The 17,433-nt window shown below is 41.2% G+C and overlaps 1 protein-coding gene across 3 annotated transcripts in view; it reads left to right on the forward strand.

The window, feature by feature from the left end:
• Positions 1-17,433, forward strand: part of EPHA6 (EPH receptor A6) — an 842,774-nt gene that overhangs the window by 591,883 nt on the left and 233,458 nt on the right. For all 3 annotated transcript variants that reach the window (XM_075908927.1, XM_075908942.1, XM_075908935.1), the window contains 2 exons: positions 16,003-16,050; positions 16,475-16,637. In XM_075908927.1, the coding sequence (XP_075765042.1) occupies positions 16,003-16,050; positions 16,475-16,637 (211 nt within the window). The remainder of the gene's footprint in view (positions 1-16,002; positions 16,051-16,474; positions 16,638-17,433) is intronic.

The raw sequence follows: 17,433 nt of genomic DNA on the forward strand, positions 1-17,433 counted from the left end.
GAAGTTATACTAGGGATGAATTTGGCCCTATAAAGTTAATGATTTACAAAATCATGCATTAAATGTATATGATGTGTGAAAATCTTCTAGTTTTCAAACAGTATATTGAGATTGTGTAACTAGAGGTACCTGCATAGTGAAATGAATTAAAGTTAATCTCTCAAGGTCATCCCTGCATATTATTAAGAAACTATCCTCTTGAACTCCCTTAATGTATCTATTTGAATGACTTCACATTAAATTAAAACTTCACTCATTCTAAGAATGTGATCTGGATTGCTTTGCACTCTAGAAAGCATATAAACTTTGAAACCTCTAGCAAGGGTCCTCATATCACTTTAAGATGACATCAGACGATGCCATACATTTCAGATTTTGTACACAGTATGTACCTACAGCTAAGATTTCTGTGATAACGGAAAGAATAATAGTTAAAGACAGAAAAAGACTACTACACTAAACAACCTACCTGCCAGTGCAGGAATTCCTCATAATGTATGCTTACTGTTGCTTTGTCCAGTCTAATTTTAGATGTAAAAGACTGGGCTTCCGTCTGTTCTTTTTGGAGACTATTCCATAGATGAACAGCTTTTGCCGCTATTCAGCCAAAATTTTGCTTCTCGTTACTTTCCACGGCCCTGCATAATTCCTCTCCCTCTTATCAGGGATAGGAAATAATATAGGGCCACAGTTTATACTGGTGATTAGCAAAGCCTATGTAACCCACAATATTAAGTTTTTGCTTTGTATTTTAGAGGTAGTGACTTGAAATATATTTTAAGTTTTTCTCAATACGATTCTAGACTAACAGTTACTATTTTTCTATGGAAAAGGAGCTAACCTAGATCACTTCATATTCAAAAAAGCAATGTCAAAAATGAAATGTTTATCATATAGAAAAGCCTGGAGATAGATTTTTCTCTCTCACAGCAATATAAATCTGGAATAATTCCATTTTCATCAGTGGAGTTACTCCAGATTTATATCAGCATAACTCATAAGAATCAGGCCTATTATATCAATAAAAGTAAAACTCCAGTGGTCCGCCATCCAATGGTCCGGCACTCCTGATGGTCCGGCACCATCTGGAACCCGGAAGTGCTCCGGGCAGCCGGACAATTGGAGCTGCTCTGCCCCCGGCTTCCCCGATTCAGCCGCTGCTGAAACTGACCAGTGGCTGACTCGGAGAAGCCAGGGGCAGACCAGCTGGGTGCTACCGGCTTGGTCCCCTAGCGCCGTCGCTCTGCCCCAGGCTTCCCGGAGTCAGCCTCTGGTCAGTTTCAGCAGCGGCTGGCTTGGGGAAGTCTGGGGCAGAGCAGCTGGGGTGCTGCCAGGTTGGTCCCGCAGCGCTGAGGAGCGCATCCCCCCCACTCCACCCCAGACCCCCTCATAGCCCCCCCCCCTTCCTATAGTCCGGCATATCTGATAATCCGGCACCCCCTGGGTCCTAAAAGTGCCGAATTATCAGAAGTTTACTGTACTTGGTTTTGTCTGTTTAAGTAGCCAATTTAAAAGAGAGATTTAGAGTTATGTTGGTATGCACTCCTCATTTCAGAGATCTCCTCTGTGTGTTTATGAACCATCAGATAGTAGTCAAGTTAGCATTGATTATGTCTTGTTGCCGGTTAATGTTGTAGCACTAGGGAACTTCTCCGTATTTTCGCATTTAGGAATAGTGTCTCGCAAAGGAAAACAAAAAGGTATTCATAAATCTGCAGTGATGAGAAAGTAAAAGGTTACATAAATGTGGATGCTTAAAACTAGACATCTAATGATCTCAAAAGCAGGCCAGTCATTCTCACCTGTCCTCCCACCTTGAAAGCCTGGAATATATTGAAAAGGAGTTAAATGAGGTCTATATCATAGAAGGTCTTTCATCATATTGTTCATCATATTTCATCATATTTCAAAAAGGCAGGCATAGAAATGAACACAGTATATAGAACAGCTAAAATTCTTCATCATGGTTGCAGAGTAATGGGGATTCTGCAAAGTAGCACAGTAATAGAGGAGGATTCAAAACCCTCAATACAACCGCCCATGACCATTGTGATACTTTGGAAATCAGACAAATATCTACAGATGCACAAATGAAACAAGATGTGCTTTCCATAGGTACCAATAGAACATCCTGACTTTTGCGCATCTCTCACTTACTTTGTAGTATTTTAAATTTGATTGCATAGGTATCCATTTGAATGTTAATAATGTGTGTGGAATTGTGCCCTCACATTAAAACTATGATGTTTTTGTTATTCAAGCAACAGTGCCTTCTATACCACATCTTCACTTTGGATTCCTTCCTCTGAGGAGTGAATCTCCATCATTATATTTAAAGTTTGTCTTCAAGTGTTTCCCTAAGTTTAAAATGTCTCCTGATTGAGGTTGAAATAAAGAAACTGAAAACTAGTTAGGCCTTGCCAAGTGGGAATGTATCAGTTTATATGCACAGCATTATTATAATCACATGAATTAACATTGCTAGTAGATTAAAGTCAATAAGAAGGCTCCTATCCATTTGTCACAGAAATTTAGAGAACTTTCGTCTATTTGGCTTAGAGCATTTTAAAAGTTATGTGAACTATCATTTTTTATTATTTCCCTTCTAGGATTTTGCCTTTGCAATTTGAAAACTTTATTAAATAGTGACCTACTTTCCATCTTAATCTAAAAGTACTATTCCTACAAAGCACAATATTATGTGGGTTTTGTCTCAGATATGCTGCTGAAAAGATAAGCCAAAAACAAGAAAGTATTCAAAAAAGTACACAGGAACATATTTGAGTCATAACATTAGAATTCTTTTGCTGAATTGTATCAAACTTTCCAAAAACCTCTATGTTGGGATGAAATGTGGCATAAAGATATTACAAGGGGACTGGTTTCTCTTTGAGGAAATTGGGGTAAAATAAACTGGGTTCAATATGGGAAGTTTGTTTCATCTGCATGCATGGAACAACCACCACCAGTAAATAAATTGTCTTATATGTTACTGTCTATTATCCTAAAAACTAATTCTACCCCTCTACTGCTTTGATGAACCTTTAGTTAAAGTACTCATGGTTCTGAACTCAGAATTTACTCTAAAATGATGTTTCACGCAATCAGTGCTAAGTTCAAAATCTCCATGCACGTATCTTCTTTTTGGTGATTATCTGGAAAAGTAAGAGTACATAAGTGCTTTATGAGGAGCTCCCCTCCCAGCTTTCCTTCTCTTTGGAATTAAACTGTCCTTCTGTCTTGTTTTTGCAAGCAAGTAGGCACAAATATAAAAAGGAAGTGCTCATTCCTGAAAACTCTTATTCATTCTTGTCCCATGAGAATCAGTTGAGTTGTTTACCAGGCTGGGGGTATGTCTAGACTGCGTTGCTATTTCAAGATACTGGAAGTATCCCAAAATAGCAATGCCGCGTCTTTAAAAGTGCCCACTATTTCCTGAACTCTCGTTCCATGAGGGTTAAGGAATTGTTGGAATAGTGCCTTATTGGCCTTATGTCTACGCAGTGCCAAATTTCAAAATAAGCTCTTTCGACTTAAACTAGGAATAATCTGCACAATTTGCATAGCGCAAATTGCATAGGTTATTCCTACAGAAGGGTGCTGTGTAGATGCACTGTAAGGGTATATCTAAACTACACCACTCTGTCGGCAGAGGGATGTAAATTAGATACATTGAAAGTGCAAATGAAACCAGCATTTAAATATCCTGTGCTTCATTTACATAATAGCGGATGCCGCTTTTTAAATTGCAGCACCAAACCCAAACGTGGCCAGTGTGAGCCAGTCAGCACCTCTTGTTACCCGCACAAATTTATCTTATCCCTTCCACACTGTAGGGACACACACCTTTACCCAGTTCCTAGGGCTCAAGGTGCATCCCTGTTAATTTACACACCCACCCTTACCCAATTCCTAGGGCTCAGGGCACAACGTCCTGTGGGTTTTGCAGGATCTTTAGTCACTGAAAGAGCCTCAAACAGTAATATTCTTATCCTCTATTTATTGACAATTCCCAAACAAGCAGAATACACATGCTAAGCACACAGTGTCATGCTCACCAATCCTGGTACAGGCAAACTTCCCCTGTTGGCCCAGCAATATCAGTCTCTCTGGATCTTAACTGCTGCAAGTCACGGTGGTGCAGGAAAATCCTGGCAGCTCTTATCTTAGTCTGTGTCTTGGAGGTGATTTCTTCTTCTATGTCTTCCCTCTTCTTCTTGGTGTTCCTTGTCTCACTTTGGTCGTCTTCCAGCTTTTGCTTCTTTCCTTTTGCTACTTCTGATCTTCTTCCCAATCTCCTTCTTAGACCCCAGTTTATACAATGAAACCTGAGTCCTGCTTAGCTATTATTTTAGTATAATTTTACTAACCAATCATAACAAAATTACCTAACCAATCATACCCCACCACTTTAATTGATTTACACCTAGCAAAATTAATTATACGGCAGACAGAAACAGTTGCAAACCAGACAGAGATCACACAGTCAAACAATAGGAAAGTGTAATGACAATGATCATAGAATGAGGATTCCACAACCTCAAGTATTGATAAGTAGTTTCTTGCCAGACAGAATGGTGTTACTTAAGTTTTGTTTACCCATCTTGAGATCTGTTTCTTTATCGGGTGACAGTGGGGGAGCTATCAGGACTAAATCCCCTTCTCACAGTTTGGTGTGCATAGCCAAACAGGAACCCCCCTTGTAACATCCATTTTTGCTTGCCTGGAGCATGCAGGGCACACAGAGCAGAAGGCCCAGGCTGTGTGACTGTGAATGGCTGTAAACAGAGATATGCCAATTGCTGACCAAGAGGCTGCCAAAGAGTGTCCTTGATCTAAACCCATATTGATACGAACACACAGCCGTCCGCGGGGGGAGGAATCTCTCGCCTAGTAAAAAAATGTCTAGTACTCACAATTTAGTTCTCTCTCTTGCAAGTGTAAATTAACTTGAAACTTGCTTGTAAGAACTGGTGCCACAAAACGGACCAGTACAATTTGGCCTCTTAGATAAGAAAGAGGATACGGGCCCCCAGGAGTATAAAGATGGGTCCAGCAGCACATTTTCTCTGAGTGTCAATCTACCATCTATCTGCTGGTCAGGTTAGGTGTTTGATCTCCCGAGGTTCCAAGGGGACGCCCACCTCGTATTCGTCTTTCCTAGGAATTGAGAGACTGGCCCTGGCCTGACACGCTAGAGTCAAGAGGCACAGAAAGGGGTAAAAATTGTACCTGGATGTGGTCCTTTGTTTAAGTATATATATACATAGTGTTAGAGCTCTTTAAAGATTAAGCTGTCACTTGGTACCATTATTTCTATTTTCTATCTTTATCTTTGTCCTGTAACCATTTTTAAGACCTATATATATATATTTGCTAGCATTTAAGAAATAGAGCAATAGCCATTGTAACCATATGCTTTTATAGTTCTTTTTAATAAACCTGTAACTGTTTAAGTTTTAACCTGACTCCTTCAGTTGCTGTAATAGAACCAAGCACAATTTAAAAGAACTTCAGCCGGTCATAAAGGGGCAGACATAGGGAGAGCTTGGGCGTTTGGATCTGTGTCACTCCCAGGTGACAAGATCCGTTAGGGCACCTTTTCAGCCTTTCCTAGGTTGCCCGCTGCAAAGGAACCCCTGTGTTCTAGCAGCTAAAATCTAAGGTGTAATAAGCTCTTCCTATATAATGGGGCATCTGTTGGCCTGCTGGCCACCCTCTGCGATGGTACCCCAGTCCTAGCAGTAAAGACACGGACGTTAAACCTTTTCTCGGAAACATACACACACACACTGCCCTGACCGTCGGCTGACAGTGTGACACTATTGTAGATGGAATGTGACTCTAGATCTTACAGCTAATGGCTGCTGCTCTTCAGTCTAGCTGCAGAAGAAGGCTTTGGCTGCCAATATGACTTCAGGCTTCCATCATGGTTACAGAAAAACCATATTGTTACACACTCAGGCTCTTCCCACAAGGCTAAGCAACCAGCACTTCCCACAATGCCCCAGTGCTCCTGGAACCTCATTCCTGGGGGCTAGAAACACCAACATCCTGTACCCATCTGTTCCAGCCAGTTCATCTGCTTGCATCTTTCAATGCTCACCCCGGCTGTGAGACATCTTACCGTTGTCGAGCGTGTTCAAAGAATCCTACCTGCAGACTGTGCGTTGAGCCCTGTGTAAACCCAAACTGTACCGTGGGCCGCAAACAAATGGGCCGTGGGCCGCATGCAGCCCCCAGGCCACTTCTTGAGTAGCCCTGCTCTAATGCTTGCTAGATTTCAGTTGAAGGATTCCAGCTATGTGCCTCTTTGTCCATAAATGTGGAGTTTTTTCCGGGGGGAGGGAGTATTACTTCTGTGTGATGAATGCTGTTGAAATTCTATGTTTTGTAAGATCTTAAATTAAAGGTTTCCTACTTTGATATTTATGATGGAATCCCGACTTCTGTTTGTTCTTTCTCTCTTCCCTGTATCTATGAGTCTATAATTCACAACTTCTGTGCTTCAGCTGTACTGTACCACTGTTCCTAAATAAAATAAATGAAGGGGAAAGAAAGAGAACTCACAATTGCCTATCAATTTGCTTTTTTATTACATTTAGGGAATGGTCAGTGTAGTGTAGTACATTAATCCGCCTCTTAAAATGTTCACAAAATCCACCTCCTGTATCTGGCAATTAATTTCTTATTGAATTTTCACAAATAGAACAATGAAATGTAAATAACCATAATAAAATAAAGGAATAAAACTTCAGAAAACTAAGGCAACTTTGCAAAAATGAGGAACTTCTAACAAATTTCAATGGAAAACATCAATCCCAAGATCTCACAATATGAAATAAATGTAATAATATATTAATTGTTACACACAATTATGTGAATCATCTTAGTTCCCCAAGTGATAACATTTTTAGGTGAGGATCTTGACAAGTATGCTATAAGACATATAGACATTATCCTCAGGACATTAAAGTTAACTATCCTTAAGTTCACAATTAATTGAAAATAACAGGTACTGTGGTCAGCCCTCTGCTATTAAATTATCTGATTTTTTATTCTGCTAATAAAACAACTGAGGTGATTAGATGTTTTGCTCAAGAATTCTTCTTTCTACTGTTTGGATATACATGTGATTTCACATGATAATGTTTAAATTAATAATGTAAAATGTAACATAGGTGATTGTTCCACTAAGGATAGTACAGTTTTCAGTTGTAGCTTCTTTTCTGCATTACCAGCCTGGTGGCATGTCTATGAGGCTGTGGTGTCCAACCAATTATGAACTAGGCTAGCCACACTTAACTAGACTCACAGCTACATGTGGCTAGTGGCTAGCATGTTGGACACCACAGTTCTAAGGGCTCACAAATTCTGCGGTTCCTGGTTCCTTATTCATACATTTTAGAACCCATGTCACAAGGTGATTTGTAGGTAAAGTAGCATAGTGTGAATAAAGGTTAATCTGTGGTGCTTATAATTGAGGCAATGTTAATTTGAAGCCAGGAATGGCACATGAAGTCATACTGAGGGTCTGTTGTTGTCCAAGGTGGTAGTTTATGGTTGATGTCTCTTATGGTTGGTTTGGTCAATGTTGCCAACTCTCCTGATTCTTATAGTGAATCTCATGACAATTGGTGTTTTTGCTTATAGCCACAGCTCCCAGAGTTTTGTGAATGTGATAATCTGAGCTTTTCATTTTAATAAAACCATTTTAGCCCTTAGGGGTACAGAGAAAAGCTTGAAAGCATAGCTTGAGTACACTTCCAGGCTTTAAAAACCAGAAGGCAAGCAAAAGAAACTCAAATAATTTTTGTGTTTTTTTTTTAATCTCAGATTTTTATAAACCATTCTTGTGATTTGGGGTGCTTAGAATTATAGACTCCTAGAACTGGAAGGGACCTCAAGAGGTAATCGAGTCCAGTTCCCGGCCTTCACAGCAGGACCAAGCACTGTCTAGATCATCTCTGACAGGTGTCTGCCTAACCTGGTACATAATCTAATGAAAGTGATGTTTGGCTAGGTTCTGACCCCTCTGTATTTTCATTAGATTGGTTATCCATTCTATGCCTTTCACGATTACAGCTTTGCTTACCTATGGAAAAAGTGATGAGCTGACTGATAAGCAATCAAAACATAAAAGTACTACATGGCCAAGATGGTAACGCACTGGTCAATACTTCAGGCACCTAAATGGTGTTCTCTCTCAGATTACTGACAGATATTAGAACAAAACCAAACAAAAATTTTAAAAAATACATACATGGTGGCTTATACCATCAAACGTTTCTAGTCTCTTTCCACACCAGACACCACAGATGATTTCAGCTTTGATGACTCCCTGCTTCCTCCAGGTAGAGACTCTCTGATTAGCTCAAGACTCTTTCAACTTTCAAAGACCTTCATTTCCTGTGAACATGGTTACAATTCTGGTGTTGTTAACTACACTTCTGTTCCCTCCATGGTTTCCTCCAGGCTTCGCCTTTAGGTCTGTGCCTCTAGCCATTGCCTCTCCATGAGCAAGGACCCCAATCCCTAGCCTTCCAGACCAAAAATTTGGGCTTGCCATTCACTGTCATTATCCCATCAAGGCTGATGTTAGTCTAGCAGCTGCCGTTTAAGCTATCTCAAGGGACAGTGACCATGGTACCTAATGACCAGCTAGCTTTCACAAACTTAGTACATTTGTTTTAGGACTTGTGCATTACAGAGAACCTGTCATACATGAATAAACAATCTCCCTGCATGCTGAGCTTACCACATGTAATCTTCCAAATGGAGATCCAGGAAGATTCTAATCCTTCACATCCTTCCACCCTCTTGGTTACATTATCAGATCAATCTCTGGATCAAAATGAGGGGCATCTCCATAAGAACAGCTATACTGGGTCAGACCAAAGGTCCATTTAGCCCAGTATCCTGTCTTCCAACAGTGGCCAATGCCAGGTGCTCCAGAGGTAATGAACAGAGCAGGTAATCATCAAGTGATTCCTCCTCTGTCATCCATTCCCAGCCCCTGACAAACAGAGGCTAGGGACACCATTCCAACCCATCTAATAGTTTAGACTGGTCCTTGCTATCACAAGCTCTTTGTCTCCTGGTCCTGCATATGCAATTCATCCCTGAGAGAGGTTCTTCTCAGGAAAAACTTAAAAACAAATAGTCTAGCAGCACCTTAAAGAGTAACAAAACATGTAGATGATATCATGAGCTTTCGTGGGTACAACCCACTTCTTCTCAGGAGCGGTTTCTGTCTCTCGAGATGTGCAGTAATTATTCTTCCCTTGTTTTAGTTCCTTAGATAGGTGAAATATTAATAAAAAGAAACACAAATGTAGCAATGTCTTTTCTTTTTAGCTTTAGATGAGAGGTGGCAGAACCTTGTAATATTATTCTTTACTATTACATAGTATTTATTCAGCTCTGACATTGTGACGTGTGCTCAGGAAACAATGATGCCCCCATGGACTATAGTGCCTCTATTAATATTTTTATAAATATAATAGTGTATAGTGCTTTGAAAGTCCTGATTAGGGAAAATTTAATTTAAGGACGAATTTCCATTTGTAGACACAGTGATTGCAATCCACATTAGCAAATAGAACAGCTAGCTATACATGCAAATGGCCAGTTGTTTTCTTAGTGAATTCTTTTTGCATGCACAGATTTCAGAGTTTTGAATGACAATGAATATGTTTGCAGATGCTGCCTTGTAAAACCTATGTGCCACTTTAAGAGGGTTTATAAATGACTCATGATACTCATTGAATTGTGTACTTTGAGTGTCATTCTTGAAATAATCCAAGCAAAGTAATTTGGAGGAGATAGGTAAATCTTGGAATACTTTTATATAATTTAAAATGATAGCAAATTATATTTGGCTATCTTATCCTTTTTCTAAATTAAAGCGATGATTATAGTTTGATAAGCATGTATTTCTATCATTCATCTATGAAGGGTGACAAAACCTGCATGTCAGAAAGTGGCTGAAGCTTATCAGTGTTTTACTGGTAAAGTTAATCTAAAGGTTATCTAATCATTATTGCAGGTAAGTTTCTGTTGGCAGTATAATGTTTTATTCCATAGTGTATCTGAATGCTGAGTTATTCCTAATTCAATATACTTAAATTAGCATTCTACTAATTATGATCACAAGCTAATGCAGGGGTGGGCAAGCCTTTTGGCCTGAGGGCCATATCTGGGTAGGGAAATTGTATGGTGGGCCATGAATGTAGGACTGGGATAGGAGGTTGAGGCGTGGGAGGAGGTGCAGAACGGGGGTTTGGGGTGCATGAGGGGTGTATGGTGCAGGGGGCTCAGGGTAGGGGGTTGGGTAGGGAGTCAGGGTGCAGGAAGAGGTTCAGGGCTGGCTGGGGATTGGGTGAGGAGGGGTTCAGGGTGCGGGCTACAGCATGGCACTGACTACCTTGAGTGGCTCCCAGTCATTGGTGCAGTGGGGCTAAGGGAGCACTCTCAGAAGCAGCTGGCATGTGAGGGCAGATGACTTCAGGTGGTCACCTACAAGCTTTGCCTTCACAGCTTCCATTGGCCACAGTTCCCCTTTCCCTGCCAAAGGGAGCTGTGGAGAGGTTGCCTGCCAGTGAAGGCAGAATGTAGAGCCCTCTGGCCCATCCACAAGGGCTGCAGGGGCCTGCCAGACACTTCCAAGAATGGCACAGGGCAAAGCAGTCAGGGAGCCTGCCTTCAATAGCGCAGTGGTGCCTTAGCCTGACTAGTAATCCTAAAGGCCAGATTAAAAGCCCTCTAAGCCATAATGTGTCCACCTCTGTTCTAAAGGTAAAAAAGATATTAGTAAATTTGGGGTTCTCTTTATTAATTTTTCACGTATATAAACATAACATTTTCATTTTGTGCCATTTCTCTCTCTCTCTGGTCAGATTGGGAAAAATATAGAAAGCAATATATTGACACATGGCTGGTGATTTTTGTGTTCAAGAGAGTATTTTAAACGTCAGCAAAGGGATTCCCCTTTGTTTTGGCCATATAAGGAAACCATAATATAAATCATGCACTTAACGTCCTGCTTGTAACTGCACATAATGAGTAGCAACCAGTTCCTCTAACAATGTCATACAAAAGAATCACCTCATTATAAACCATTTATGTTGATGGGAAAGATATCACCATTCTGGTGAACTATAAAAACAATAAGCTTTCTATTATTGTTATAGCTTGATCCTGTACCTATCCACTTCAGTGTGTATAGTATTGAGCTATTAGTGCCGTTGCACACTTTTGTACACTCAGACTAGTGAGCTTCCCAGGAAATCTGTTGATCTATAAAGTCAATAAACAAGATCAATTTTCCTTTGGAATTTGGAAAAGTGTCTATATTCAGATTCTCGTACCATGATAATGATAATCAAGTGGCCAGTTCTGTATGGTGCTATACATATAGCCCTATGTACTTCCATGGAAGGTGTGAATGCTCTGCTTTTCTCAGAATCAGCAGTGAGCAACTGACAATTACCACTACTACTAAAGGTATAAAATAATTACTAAGGGTATAAAATAATGAAAATATCATAATACACTATATGTATCCAGGGTGCACTCACAGTTTTAAGAAAGGTTGGGCCTCCCTCATCTGGCAATCTCAGGACCTGAGCAATCCTGAGCCAGGGGAGTTTGCCTGACCAGTGGCTCCCCTCCTGGCTGTCAGCTCTGCTCCTGAGTACCATTTCTGGCCAGCAGGACCACAGATATTGCTGGACCAGAGAGCCCCAGTTGGCCAGGTTCAGGAATACAGCCCAGGCTGGGCTTGCAGTGGAGAATGCAGCACCAGGCAGGCTGGCTGGAGAATGCAGCACTCCCTGCTGCTAGCCCCACTGCCTCTAGCCTGGCCAGGGCTGCCCTCGCACCCAAAGTCAGGGCTGCACTCCTGGCCACGCTGGCCCGGGCTGCACTCCTTGCCACCAGCCCAGGCTGTCTGTCCACTTGTCTCGCTGCCTCCAGCCAGCTGGGGCTGTGCTCCCCACCTCGCTGGCTCCACTGCCACCAGCCCAACTGGTGCTGCATTCTCCACTACAAGCCCAGCCTGGGCTGTATTCCTGAACCTGGCCAACTGGGGCTCTCTGGTCCAGCAATATCTGTGGTCCTGCTGGACCACGGATGTTGACAGAACAAAGCATCCTGGATTTTAGAGGTTGAACCTATACTCTGTCCTGATCTAGTCACCCCAACTCAGAAAGATACAGTGGGACTGGAGAAGATTCAGGGAAGGGCAACAAAGATGATCAAGGTTGTGGAACGGCTTCCATATACAGAGAGACTAAAAAGATTACAGGCTGTTTAGCTTAGAAAAGAGATGACTAAGTAGGAATCTAATAGAAGTCTGTAAAATCATGAATTGTATGGAAAAAATGAATAGAAAATTGTTATTTACACAATAAAAAACTAAGGGTCACTTGATGGAATTTATAGGCAGTGGGTTTAGTACAACTAAGAGGAAGCACTTTTGTCCACAATACACAGCTGTCCTATGAAACTCATTGCCATGGGATATTGTGATGGTCAATAGTATAAGTGGGTTTTAAATAGCTGGGTAACCAAGATGGGCAACCCAATTCTTAGGGCAACATTAGATTTTTGACTACCGGAGTCTGAGAGCAGAAGACAAGGATGCAACACTCCATAATTGCCTTCTTCTGTGCACTCCCCCAGCAGCTCTGGAATGGACCACTATCAGAGACCAGATACTAGGAAAGAAGGACCATGACCTGACTCAGTACGGTAGCTCTTATATTAGTATATTCTTAACTGGAAACAAAAAAATTCCTTAGAAATGAAGAGAGAGAAACAGGTATCACATGAACAGTTGATCGCATATTTTCTACCTCAGATTTTGGACAAATAGTCTTAAACTATTTATCATGGTTCAAGAGCACTATTTAATATGTGAAGGGATGGGGTAGAGAAAGATCTTAATTTTCATACTAACCTGAAAGCTGGCCCATTTCACAAAAGCAAAATCAGATTTTTCTCAATTATGTACTCTTTTTCCCTCAATTAATGAGAGCTAATACTCTAACAAAAAGTGACTCTCTTCATCAGCTTTAGAGACAAGGAGTCCTTTAGCACCTTATAGACTAACAGATGTATTGGAGCATAAGCTTTCGTGGGCAAAGACCCACTTTGTCAGATTCATGTAGTGGAAATTTCCAGAGGCAATAACTATAACTATGCAGGCAAGAATCAGGCTAAATTCAATCAGGGAGGATGAGGCCCACTTCTAGCAGCTGATCTGGAGGCATAAACACCAAGAGAGGAGAAACTGCTTTTGTAATTGGCTAGCCATTCACAGTCTTTGTTTAATCCTGAGCTGATGGTGTCAAATTTGCAGATGAACTGCAGCTTTGAAAATCAAAATTAGCATTTTTGACTCTCCTGAAGGTAAAATAACCAGTTTTATCAAATTCACAGAAAATGGAAGTCACAAAACTGACCCAAATGAAATAGTTAAAATGTGTGTGAGATTTAGCAGAATGCTTTTGCCACCATGAAGTACCATTCTATCATTTTTTAATATTCTGTTTGTATTACCTGTATTCTCTCCATATGTACATATATATTTTACATGTTACATATTTTGTTTTTAATGTTATGTAACATTAGTTATTGTTCTTAAATGTAATTGACTGCTTTTAATTAGTAGCAACTTGAGAGTTTTCTCTTAATACAATTTCTCAAATTATCTCCAGGATTTGAACAGGGGGCATTGGTTGTAATAATCTTAAATTTTGGTTGATGTTTCCCCAACCCCAACGCCAATACTTAATTGTGCAAAATAGTTATGTGCTTTAGTTAGTTGATTTTGCTATATTCTAGGAAGTGGAAGCATTGATATGCCTGCTGACATGCACTAAAGTCATCTGTAGTATAACTTTATTGAACTCAGTGGCATTCCATTAGGGATGCATCTGGCTTATAGAATTGTGGGTGTCCATTTTGAACCTGACAGTCCAGTGTTTGAGCTTTCTGTTTGGGAAACAAATTGAGAAAATATAAATGAGAAAATATAAATGTCCAGTATTTTCTAAATAAGATGTAATGAAGATTATGATGTAACGTCAGGTGTGTCCAGTATTTTTGTTGAAACCATCTGGCAATTCTACTTTATGTTTGCCATGCCCTGTTTCATGTAGAAGCATATGTGCATTGTTCAAAAGTACAGGTTGCACCTCCCAGAACTGGAGTTCTCTGGTCCAGCAATTAGGGCTGCCAGATGGCCCTCTTTAAGTATATGAAGAGTCAGAATAGGGATAGGAAGAGGAGAGGTTGAGCACTAAGACCCAGGGAAGACATTGCTTCCTCTTGCTCAGGTCTTTAGGCTTTTTGCTGGTGACCATCTTGTTTTCTTGGTCGAACCAGAAGGAAGCTTCCCTGAGGAACCAGGTAAGCAGGAGGTGGGAGGGGAGTGGGGCTGGGCCCAGTTGCTGAGTGTGTCGTAGGGTTGCCAGGTGTCCAGGATTTTCGCCTCCTGGCAGGGAAAAAAAACAGAAAATACCAGACATTTTAGGGATCCGATATTCTTTGAATTTTTTTTTACCGGACAGGAGGCGAAAATACCGGACTGTCTGGGTCAATACCAGACACCTGGCAACCCTACCAGCAATCTGGAGAATGGGTTCCTGGATCAGAGAACCCTGGTATCCCAGTAGTAGGAGGGCAATCCAGGAGGGGCTGGATTGAAACAGAGGGATGGGACAGGAGCTGGTGGCAGCCCCTGATAGCCTGTGGCACTGGGATCTAGTCGGGGCAACCCCCATCAATGCAGGATCGGGCCAGCAACAGCCAGTGGAAGCAGGACCAAGGCCAGAGCTGGCAGAAGCCCCCAGCAGCATGCGGCTGGAGCCCCAGACAGCCCGCAGAAGTGAGGCCAGATCCTGTGGGCTTCTACGTGACAGGAGTCCACACCCTTGACAGCCCGAGGCAGAGAGACCGAGACCAGGTCCAGGGCTGGAAAATGCCCCATGCTGATGTGGGCTGCTGGGGCTGAGCCTGTAGGCTGCCACATGGCTGGGACCAAAGCCCAAGACCCTGGCAGCCCTACCTAGACCAAAGCCAGCCCCCATCAGTCTGTGGTAGCACGAGGCTGGAGCACTTGGCAGCATGGGCTGCTGGAGCCCGGCAGACAGTCCTGCTGGGGCAGCAGCAGCAGGGTCAGTGACCCAGCAGGCAGCCTGGCAGCAGCTTGAGGGAATCCCGCTTCCTCTTCCCTCTTCCTCTCCCCTCCCCAACTAGCAGAGCTGGCGGCTGGAGGCTGTGGCAGGGAGCCATCTCTAGTCTGTCAAATTCTCTGGTTCGGGACCGGTCAGGTCCTGAGGCTGCTGGATAAGAGATGTTCCACCTATAGCAAATCTGCAATGTGAGTATAAGCTGCTCTTTCCCTACTATATATTTTCCATGTTATCAACCTAGGAACTTCTGAATAACTTAATATTCCACATAGTATAATATGAGTGCATGGTAGTGTACATTTGTGGTACCCTGTGGCAGTTCTGTATCAGCCTGAATTGTAGATGAGACATGCTCTGGCACAATAAAATTACCAGTAAAGTATTACAGCTTACTAAACTATGAAATGGCAATAACTAATGAAATAAAACAATTGTGTGCTCTATCATACCATCACTATCTCCTAAAAATATGGAACTATCATCAATACTCTCTGTGTGCAACACTACATATTACTGAGTTTGTACAGCAATCTGAAAGAATGAACTCTGTTAAAAGACTTGCTCTTGACAGATGCTGAGCACCTGCAACTCCCTGTGACTTCAGCACAGAATCAGCTGGAAAATGCTTAACATGGGAATTCTGCAAAGAATGACTTTATTATAGTGTGCCAGGAAATTTTTATACAATCACATTACAGCTAACTGGAGAGAAAAATTAAGTTCAACAACAACAAAGCAATTGAACCATGCTAAAAGTTTTCAAACTAAAAAAAAGTTAATCTATATTTTCTTTTACCTACAGGCCTACCCACGGATAGCGCCGGCATTTTGGCACTACCTGCGGGTAGAAGTGAGTAGCGGGTATTTGAATACTCCCACATCTTTACACTTTACTAATACTTACTGAACTTCTAATTTGTCCATTGTGCAAAATATGTAGCTGCCATTTCAGCTGCCATCTTCTGTGAGTGTAGTCTTGTACTAATACTATATTATTTTGACTAAAGTATAATTACTAACCCAAATCACAAAGATACAATGTACGTGGGTATAAAAGAATAAGCAATATTTCTTAATTTATGTTTGATCCCAAGTCATGTCATACATTATGATGATAGCACAATATCAGAGTATTAGAATTCATACCTGCACCTCCTTTTATGAACAAACTTTGCATTAATAAGAAAGAAGCAGAGCTTTCTAATTGGACTGTTGTTATTACAAAGTTTGCACAACTCAGCTTGATATCATTTCTCCCCTCTTTTGTCCCTCAGGAGCATGAGCAGCTCAGCTATTCCTCCACAAGGTCCAAGGCGCCAAGTGTTATCATCACAGGTCTGAAGCCAGCCACCAAGTACATATTTCATATCAGAGTCAGGACTGCAGCAGGATACAGCGGCTATAGCCAGAAGTTTGAATTTGAAACTGGAGATGAAAGTAAGTCTTACAGAAGGGACAAAAGTGGCTACAGTAAAGTCGTGTCTAATTCTAAGTCAGTCAGATATTTGGAGTGTAAATGAGTTGAATATTCACTACACACACTCAACACAGAATGTCCACTGGGTTAATATAGAAAAAAAGTGTTCACACATTCCCTTTCTAGGGTTCCCTTTATATTGTACTTAAGAACAGCAAAAGTAAAAAACATCCTGAGATGAACACTGAAGGGTTGGGTTTTTTTTTCCTGGAAAGATTTCCTCACTCCTCCCCTTTTCTTTTCCTAGAGACCTTCTCTTTTTTTATCCTCCTGAAATGGAGCTTATGAGACCCACAAAGTAAGAAAGCATTCAGGCAAGACGTTAGAACCTGATATCCTCTCACAGGAAGCCATTCATCTGTTGGCTTTCAGTACTCCCATTATCTAAAAACAATGGAATGGAAACAATTATGTGTATTTCCAATCAAACAGTAAGTCTGCTAAATACCCAAGTGAAAGGCAAGCACAAAGAAGCCTCAAAAAGATCTGAGAACAACTTCTTTATTGAAAACCCAAGCCCCCATTAAAATCCCAGTTAGGATGTTTGTAAATATTTTAGCATAGCTAATACATTACAACATTCATTAATGAAATTACATTAATTGACCACTTATTCATACCATGTCTCAGTAAAGTGTTGATGTTCATGCTGCTTAAGCTGAAATAGAGTCAAGTAGTCTGGTAAATGTATAAGTTCTCAACATAGACGTCATAGATAAATAGTTAATTACAAAAGTCTTATAAAGAGGATCTTAT

This window comes from Pelodiscus sinensis, chromosome 1 (genome assembly GCF_049634645.1).
Source record: "Pelodiscus sinensis isolate JC-2024 chromosome 1, ASM4963464v1, whole genome shotgun sequence".
Lineage (NCBI taxonomy): Eukaryota > Metazoa > Chordata > Testudines > Trionychidae > Pelodiscus > Pelodiscus sinensis.